The sequence below is a fragment of the Morone saxatilis genome, unplaced genomic scaffold (assembly GCF_004916995.1).
Source record: "Morone saxatilis isolate NCDOM2014 unplaced genomic scaffold, NCSU_SB_2.0 Contig17, whole genome shotgun sequence".
Classification (NCBI taxonomy): Eukaryota; Metazoa; Chordata; class Actinopteri; family Moronidae; genus Morone; species Morone saxatilis.
Genome location: NW_023339729.1, coordinates 15,535,799 through 15,545,250, shown reverse-complemented (window position 1 = coordinate 15,545,250; position 9,452 = coordinate 15,535,799). Strand labels below are relative to the sequence as shown.

The 9,452-nt window shown below is 38.4% G+C and overlaps 2 protein-coding genes across 2 annotated transcripts in view; one reads left to right on the top strand and one right to left on the bottom strand.

The window, feature by feature from the left end:
• The window catches only part of LOC118327224, a 5,422-nt gene extending 3,516 nt beyond the window's left edge, over positions 1-1,906 (top strand). Inside the window, exons 5-10 of the mRNA XM_035660511.1 lie at positions 68-121; positions 465-503; positions 611-646; positions 744-776; positions 893-940; positions 1,729-1,906. Coding sequence (XP_035516404.1) covers positions 68-121; positions 465-503; positions 611-646; positions 744-776; positions 893-940; positions 1,729-1,769 — 251 coding nt within the window. The 3' untranslated portion in view covers positions 1,770-1,906. The remainder of the gene's footprint in view (positions 1-67; positions 122-464; positions 504-610; positions 647-743; positions 777-892; positions 941-1,728) is intronic.
• Positions 1,907-2,774: 868 nt separating this feature from the next.
• Positions 2,775-9,452, bottom strand: part of fam114a1 (family with sequence similarity 114 member A1) — a 10,093-nt gene continuing 3,415 nt past the window's right edge. Inside the window, 10 exon segments of the mRNA XM_035659733.1 lie at positions 2,775-4,059; positions 4,735-4,788; positions 5,281-5,353; positions 5,568-5,707; positions 5,862-6,095; positions 7,174-7,259; positions 8,741-8,852; positions 8,855-8,890; positions 8,979-9,131; positions 9,298-9,432. Of these exon segments, the coding sequence (XP_035515626.1) occupies positions 3,934-4,059; positions 4,735-4,788; positions 5,281-5,353; positions 5,568-5,707; positions 5,862-6,095; positions 7,174-7,259; positions 8,741-8,852; positions 8,855-8,890; positions 8,979-9,131; positions 9,298-9,432 (1,149 nt within the window). The 3' untranslated portion in view covers positions 2,775-3,933.

The following is a 9,452-nucleotide window of genomic DNA, read 5'->3' as shown; positions in this document are numbered from 1 at the left end:
CACACACACACACACGCTGAGTTTGATCTTTTGAAGCTGACCTGAAAATGTCTCGTATTTTTGTCAGAAAAGCCCAAGGAGCAGCCTGTTGGTTACAGATTCACTGGTCAGCTGTTGAATGGTAAATTTAAATTTGTGCCCTCAGAATTTTCATTTCTTAAGAACAACTTTCTATTCTACTTTACATTTCCTTTATTTCCCCTAATGTCTGTTCACTTTTGCCTCTGCAAAAAACCTCTGCTCTGATACAGTATCTGCTGACTGTATCAGAGCATCTTCAGCTCAGCCCACATTTCATCATAATGCTGAGAAAAGAACCCGAAAGAGTATTATGTGTGTCATGACCTTCTGTGAAAAGTGCCTTTGTGTGTCAGTCATCTTGTATGAGGAAACCAGACAGATCAGGGGAGGGACTCATTATAAAAATGAGTAATACTGAATGTTTCTAATGATCTTTAAACTAGATGGTGGGAAGCAGAACGCACAAATCATCACTCACAAAGGTAATTGACTTTGGTAAAAAAACACAATAATACTACATAAACTCATATACTCTTATTTTGATGTGATTGTAAAATGTATTTTCTAATGACCTCTTATTGTCCAATAGGGAGCCTTCACTGCAATAGGTCCCGGTTTTGGTCAGGTCAGTCCCTCAAAGCATACACACGGTGTTAATGAAAATCATATAAATAATCGGTTGTTTCAGATATTTTACAACTGTTTTTTTTTTCAATGGGCAGATCTGTCTCCCATTCAAGAAGTTGACAGTCAAGGTAATTGTACACACACACACACACACACACACACTTTTATAATAAATTAATCAGATCATATAATTCTTTCACTTTGTGTATTATTCATTATTATATGGTCTTCAAACATTTTTCAGATGACATAGAAACTCTGATGGATGGAAATGTCGACCACTCTTATACAGGTAAACTTACAGTTTGAAAAAGAGGGAAAGATATAGAAAAGGAGAAAGTCCTCTGTAGGATGTACAGTACGTTATACATTGATGAGTATGCACAGCTGCATGCAAACAGAGTATTAATGGAATATTAACTTTTAATTGCCATATTAACAGCTAGTAGGGATATTGTCTTTTTTCGGAATAAAGGCAAAACCGTAATATTTTGTGCATGTAATGAAAACCTGGCAGGGGTAAAAGGAAAGGGCTGGTTAAATATGTGCCGGGCTGATGAGGGAATGAGGTGCAGGTGAGGAGGTGGGTGAGGACAGTCAGGTGACTGCAGAGCAGATGAAGAAACAGGTGTGTAAATGGGTGGAGCAGTCAGGTGATGGGGAAGTAGGGAAAGTCATCAGACATCTGATGGAAAGGTGGAATATATATATATATGCATCAGAATGTATTTGTTGATTGTATTGTGTATTTTGCATCGATAATGGCCAGTAGTTAACTAAAACTGTTAAATTATAACAGTTTATAATGCTAACATCAAAAACTGAGTGCTTTCAATCACTGATATTTTCCTATACAGTACCTCCATCCTCACTTTTACACCTGGTTTATGTTTTACTATAATTTGCACATCATTGCACCATTAAGTGTTTATAAGATATTCAGCACGGTTGAAACCTGAATAAAATGCACTGCAACAGGAAGTCAAATCTACCTCATGCTGAGATAACCCAACCCTGACTCTTTTCACTGCCATATAACTCCGGTCTGTTTATTATATTTTTTATCTTGTCTATATTTAGCAAATCTGCATCATCGCATCCCTCCACCTCCTCTCTCATAGAGGAGCAGGCCTGGTGACAGAGGAGCAGCCAGAGGAGCACAGAAATGGACTTAAAGTGCACTGGAGGAAATTAAAAATGACTGCTTCAATTACCAGCTGCCTTTAAGGGTAAAATAAAAACATCTGAGGCACATGAAGATGGTTAAAATATTTTTATTTTCAACATGTCATCCTCAAACAGTCTTAGGGCACTTATTATAAGGGAATCTTATTACATTAGTAAACTGTCCAAACCTAAAATAAATGACTTGGCTCTCAAACATTTTTCATTCAGCATTACAAATCATTTGTAGGGTTAAAGATCACAGCTGGTAAACAGCCTTATTTCATCTGGCTCCAGCTGAAAGGAGCCAAAACAATTACAACAGGACAGAAATACATTTTCTTTGCTTAATATCTTTCTTGCCAATGTCAGTGTAAGTAGTAAGTAAGAAGGGGAAGCGAGTACTTTATGTCTTCCAGAGATCAATGTATCTGGGGGCTAGAAGCGTAGAGCCAATTTTACACTGTATATTAAAAAACATATGCACTGCAGCATCGTTGGACTGCTGCTGAAACTCCACAGGTGGTTGAAGAAAAAGGGTAAAAAGGAAAATGGGAGATGAGATATAGACCTCCGGGGGGCAAGAAGTATATAAATCTAGATCCTGTCAGCAAAAAAAACTTTTATTCAGGGAAAGTTGGAATACAAAAACACCCACATATCTCATGCCTTAATCAAGGTGTTCAGATTCTCTCATTTTCTTTCTTGCCAATAGTTAGATGAGCAAATCGATACCATTTCATGTCTGTATGGTAAATATGTAGCTAGCGGCCAGTCTGACTCTATCCAGAGGTAACAACATCCAACATCACTAATCAACACATTACCAGTATATCTTGTTTGTTAAAGCGGCTATAATATTTTTATTTTATTTTTTATGATAATGTATCAAATCACAATGTGAAAGGGGTCGCTCGTAATGATGAACCTACAAAGAATTATCACCTGTATCTGCAGCTCCCCTCTGCTTTATGGAGCTTTATACCGAGTTTCAGCTCATTGTTTAGCTGTTCACCATATCAAGGATTCAAGGTTATTTAACTGTAATTTACAACTCAGGGTTGTATAATGAATTTCATCTTTTTTCTGCTGAACCCAAGTAGCCAAAAGATCAGTTACTGCAGGTTTAAATCTGTACTACTTCCTGCACATTACCCCCTGTAACATGTTGTTGTTTTTTACGACGATACAATGTGCTAATAAAATCTTTTGTACAGAACCAGGCTAGCTATTTCTAGTCTCTGCGTTAATCTATAACCTGCTGCTGGGTGTAAGTTTCTGTTTATCATACAGATATGAGAGCGGTTATCGATCTTATCTAACTCTTGCATGAAAGCGATTCATTTAGTAGCAGCACAACAAAAGATAATTAGAGATGAATTCACCTACATTACACTGTCAATGTACACGAGAAGGGAGAAGGAGAACTAAATATTTCCTAATTTAAAGTATGAAGATCAGATTTTTCTTTCAAATCAAACTGCATAAAAGTAAAATATAAGGTAGTGTTTCTTCATATAATTTAACATAAAAAAAACAAGCAAAAAGTGTTGTGTATAATCACCAATACTGGCATTTTGTCTCAAACCAGATTAAAGCAACTTCACTAGTGTCAGCCAATGCTCTTTCTGTTGAAATAACAATGGACCATAAGTAGTGCAAAGAAAGCTTAACATACATTAACGTAGAGTCCCTTCAACACAATCAGTAATTTTCTGTTTTTGGTTTAGCCTTTGGAGACGAAAGAGAAACATCTTGGTTGGTTAGAATGAGTCACAGCTGAGCTCGAATTAGCTCTGAACGTTATTTGGTTCCTCAAAGCAAAAAAATCAACTGCTAAATAGAGTCAAAATAACAATCAGAGATACAACGGAGAAGAGACACAGGCACAAACATATATGTGGGTCACTTCTATGTGTAACTACTTGTTAAATTGTTATCTTTAAGATTATATTATGTATATATAAAACATCTTCTGCCTGTTGCTATGGCACTTAATGGAGATTTAAAGCACTTCATCTGGAATAATCTATTCTCTTTATTGTACAACAATAGATACATTAAGACAAGCAGGTGAGCAGGTAGCGCGTGTGTGTATGTGTGTGTGAGTGTGTGTAAGTGTTAGTGCTGTGCCTGTGCGTCTGGTTCTGTGGTGGACCGACAGTGCTGGCTCTGGATGTGGGAGATCTGCAGGACGGGAAGCAGCAGCTGAAATGCATTCTGGATGTAGTTGTTACTGTTGGAGCCCTGCAGATAGAAGACAGAAACAACATCATCATCATCATTGGTTACAGATGTGTATTTAAAAATATACCAAAAGGGAAAGGTAAAAATGAGTGTACAGTTGAGTGTAGTTTTCCACACAGTGGGAGTGAAAATAATATATACAGATATAATATATATATATATATATATATATATATATAATACAGATGTATGTATACAAAGACAGACACAGACAATACAAGTGTAAAATGGTCTTTAGCGAACCAAAACATATAAGCAGCATGAGAACATGTAACATATATAACAAGCACAGAAACAAAAACCTCACTGCATTATTAAAAAACACAGTACAGTAGTAAAAAGTGCTCACTAGTACAAAATACTAAAAACAAAGCATGTTGATTGCACTTGGAATTAAGTGTATTTTAAGTATATTCTATATATTATTATATATGTATATTATATAAAAAGAATCAAATTTTAATGTTTTTTTTCTTCATTTACAAACATATGTTTACGTGTCTCACCTCGTTTCTCATTATCAAGTGAAACATGAACACTTATCACATTCGTCAGAGTCATTATTAACACATTCCTATCAGTCATTATCAGGCTGAGACTGCTACATCGTTAAAGTCCTTCATCGTTACTGGATAATGATCAAAATCATCAGAGGAAAATATCTGTGCATCTCACCTCTAGCAGCACACTATCTACCAGTGGATTCAACTCCTCTGCTTTCCTCTGGCCCTGAGAGAGAAAGCCAGAGATGAGAGACAGGAAGCAGCAGTGAGCAAAGATGTAAGATCAATTATAGGTTGGAAAAGACAAAAAACTACAAAGACAAACATTAAAGGATACTGCTGCTGATATTTTAGATTTTTTTCTCATTGTCAACAAAAAGTGTGATATACAGCTGCTTTAATCCTCTGCGCCAGAGACCTTATATATATTATATTCTTGTACTATTCAAAACACATTAATGAGCCACACATTTCCCTTCATTGCCAGGGAAGAAGCTGTTGTTGCTACTTGCCAACAAGTTACTTAAGTAACAAAGGATGAAATGTGAAAAACAACTTGACATATTATACATACATATACATATTATTTAAAAAAAGCCATTTTACATGCTCAGTAAGACCCAGTGGCCTTGAGGCTGAGATCTACAGGGATGTTGGTTTTGTATTTTTTGGATTCATACACACACACACACACACACACACAATCCCTCTCACCTACCCCAACAAGGAGCAGTGTATCAGAGAACTTCTTGGCCAAACACTCCACCTCCTTACACATGGCGCATGTCAACCTGGAATAAAAATGTAGGTTTTTAGCAAGAAAGCCTCTCACTTGTGTTTTTATCACTTCAGAGGACATTACACTGACTTACATTCATTCCCTGGAGACTTACACTAATCCTAATCCTAACACTAACCACAAGTCTTCCCCGTAAAATGTAATGATTTAAGTTGTGGGGGACGAGTCCCCACAATGTGCTTGTGTAAGAACAGATTCTTGTCCACCTGGTGAGGATGTGTGCCTGGTCTTTGGCTGGTTTCTCCAGCTCCTGGCCGTGGAGGATTAGTTCTGCCACCTTGTGGAGCTGCTCGATACTGCGAGCCGTCACTTCTGCCAGACTGCCGACTGATGACAGGTAGACAGCCTGGAGAAAGGGAGACGAACACATACACACACACACACACACACACACACACACACATAGAATAACTATTAAATACAGTCAGCCTGTGACAGCAAAGGAGGGGGAGATTAAATTAGAAAATAAAGACAAAGTCTCATTGTTGACTCGACCTCACCTCTACAGATTTGGGGTCTTTCTCTTTCTCTTCTTTTTCTTCCTCTCCTTCCTTCATCTCTTCCCCCTCGCTCTTTCTCTCCCCCTTCTCCTCCCCGTCTTTCTTCTTCTCCTCCTGCTCGTTCTCTCCAGGTGAGGCTTCTTCTCCCGGCTGGTCCTGCGTTTCCCTGCCAACCGTCTCTGTAGTGACAGGCTGTTCCACCTCGCTCACCCATTCATGGGCCCTCATCCGAGCCTGGAGATGCATAATTACCACCCATCAGCTCTGCATGGTGAGAGATCCCCATCCTGATGTATGCTAATCAGATGCGTATACACGATTATATGCTAATGTGGGTGCTATATATATGAATTTGAATATGCAGAAGGACTTCAAAGGCGATAACTTTTATATTACTTATGCAGCAGGGGACAGTGAATGTTAAAAAAGAATTGTGTCTCTCTGTGTGTGAGGACCCCAGTATCCAATAATAGAAGGAGAAAACTGAGGGAAAGGTGATGGCATTTTGCAATTTAAGGTAAGAATTAAGTTTATTATGAGGGTTAAAGGAAACTGATGTACTCTGAGAGGCTTTCTGTGTTTGTTACTACGTTTGTCTGTGATGATTTATAATTAATGGTTGTAATTCACTCTTTGGGGGAGGTACCTACATTCTCTCAGTGGACTTTACTTCTACGCACTAATTTTCTACATTTCCCAGAATACTGGTTTCATGCAACAGTTGGTAGCAGTAACAGTGCAATGTATTATTATTTAAATGTGGAAACAACAATAGCTACAGAAAATGAAAAAAAAAACTAACCCTGGTGAGAATCAGTAGTATAAGGAGTCAGGAGACTCAAAGTGACCTTTACAATGCTTGTTTTGTCCAAACCTCAAAATTATTATAAATAAGTTAAAATAATTAAAAGGAAAAGCAGCAAATCCTCCAAATTTGTGGAACTGGAAGCACAAAATGTTTTGCATGAAAAATTACATTATGATATTTTGAACTTAGTTGCCAATTACTTTTCTGTCAAGTGTGTAATTGACTAATTTACTTAATATGTAAAGAAAATAAAGCTGTCAAATAACTGTAGGTTAAACATACTTATTAAAAGTATTTCTTTGTAAGATTGTTAAGAAAAGTGCTATATAAATAAAGTTTATCACATTATTATTATTATTACAAAGTGGCACAAAAAGACTTTAAGTACAAATACCTCAAATTTGTACTGAGAACTACAGTAAACGTACCGTGTTACATTAAAAACCCCTGGTATTAGGAAATGAATTATGAATCAATGAGTCTGTGAATGTGTGTGTGACTCACCTTGTTGAGTTTGTCTGGCGTGGCAGCAACATGAAGCTCAAACAATAGCTCAGTGAGAACGCTCACAAACTCCTCGCCATCAGCCGCTGGCAGAAACACACACACACACACGTATACCACACGTTAGTATACTCTAATCTACACAGTTAAAGGAATAGATGCAATAAACTGTGAAATTAGAGCAGATTTGTAGCACGTGCAATTGTTTGATTTCCCCCATGCTGAGATCATAATGATAATTTTCTTGTTTGCCTTCAGCTAACAGCACAACAGAGACTTGGTGCACTTCAGATTCTTGTTTTCGTGCCAAATTAATTCAAACTCCTGTATATAAATTAGAATTAGAGCTTAATGTGCACAGTACACATGCAGATGTAATGTCTTGATCTGACAGATTCTGTATCAAGTTTCTGTTGGTTTTGTTTTGAGTCTGTGATGTGATGTTAATGTGTCAGTGGCCCCCGAACACCAACACTGGATCAGCCACCATGTTTAAACCCTCGAGGTAAGAGGGACACCAGTCTGCCTTGAACTCTGCACTGCTGTGGCATCGCCTCAGGCCATCTGTCGCACAGTATAACTTTACATATAGCTTTTGGCATCACATGGCGTCCCCTCGGCACTGAATTTCACTTTGGTAGAACATTTTCCACATCGAAAGCAAGAGACAACGACAGGAGATGAGGAACAAAACGCTTCCAACACCGGTTCCCATGTCGTTTTACAGGCTACTGCAAATAATTGAACATGTTTGAGTTTCTGTTATATTCCAATTAAAACACAATTGTTAGTTCAGATTGAGACGTAGGGATAAGAAAGATGTTGCAGTGCAGTTACAGTCGAGTTAAGCTCATCAGTTAGTTTTTTATAAACTTAAATATAATATTATATAATATTAATAATATAATAATATTCAGCCCCCACCCCAATCATTATCGTACATGCCCTTAACTACCTCTGGTTAAGGGGGACGGTTTTGTTTTGAAGCTAACAGCACAATTAACAGTTTTCTTGTGTCTTGGTGTTTGCTGTGGCCTCCAGGAACCTGTTAACTGTTCCTTTCAGTAAATCAAATGATAGGAATTTGGGAGCGTCTTGCTTTAAAAAGGGCACTCCAGCAATTTAGTATTGGGCTGCGATAAATTTAGAGGACTTGTGAGACAGCAGAAGCCAAGATAGATGTCCTGATTTTAGTCTCCATTGTGGGTCAAGCTCCAAAAATACAACAGAATACTTTTAATTAGACCATCCTTGCTTGGTAGACACCTGCAAACTTCAACACGACTCGTAAACTGATCTTCACGTGTAAAATCAGCGGCGTTCCTCTGTTGTGGAACTCATAAGATACTTAAGACTGAATGGAAAATTCAACCAAAGTGAAATATGAGTTCTGATCCTGAACTTCTGATCCAACGTCAGGACTTATGTCCCTCCACCAGAGTTTAAACAGAGGTCAACTGATCCTGGGTCAGTGCTCAGGGACCGCCTCTACCTCCAGCAGGTCTGGTGGTTGGTTTGGGTCACTCACATAGGGAGGTAGAACAGTGTAATTGGGAACTTAGATCACCGTTATCCTTCGTCTGTCCTCCTTCTCCTTTTCCTTCTTCTTTTTCCTCTTCCTCTCCTCTTTCGGGGCAGAGTCCTTAATCAAAAATCAGCCCTTCCTTCACCTCCTCCCTGGCTTCTCTTCCTCCAAGGAGGAGAGGAAAGCTTGGACCTAGAAGCAGATTGTATGACTTTATCAACACTATCCTAATTAAGACTGTGTGTTTTTTTTACTTTATATTCCTCCTCTTGTTTCTTACCTTGACCTCACTCTCATTGGACAAGATCTCCAGGGCCTCGAGGTGTGACAAGCCCTGGTAGTCGTCAAACAGAATACCGTAGTGAGCTGTGGGCACACTGATTGGCTGGTTGCCCAGACGTGCACGCTCTTTCTCTTTGGCTTCTTTCAACATCTGAAAAAAAAAAAAAAAAAACTTTAATTAGCTGTCATTTCAGAGAGGATTTCCACTGAAGTTATTCTGTCCACATAGACACACAATACACAAGTTTTACATTATATATCTGAGAGGAGAAGACGTATTGATTTTTCTGTGTGTCTGTGTGTGCGTGGCTGCGTGCCTGACTCAGTGATGCAGTCTTCTGCATCAGGGTCTTGGTCTTTTTGAAACCCGGGTCACTCTCAGCCAGAACAGTCATGGTCTTCTTTCCAATGAACTCCAAGGCATCCAAACCTCCACTGATCACAGACTTACCCTGAGAGAGAGAGAGAGAGA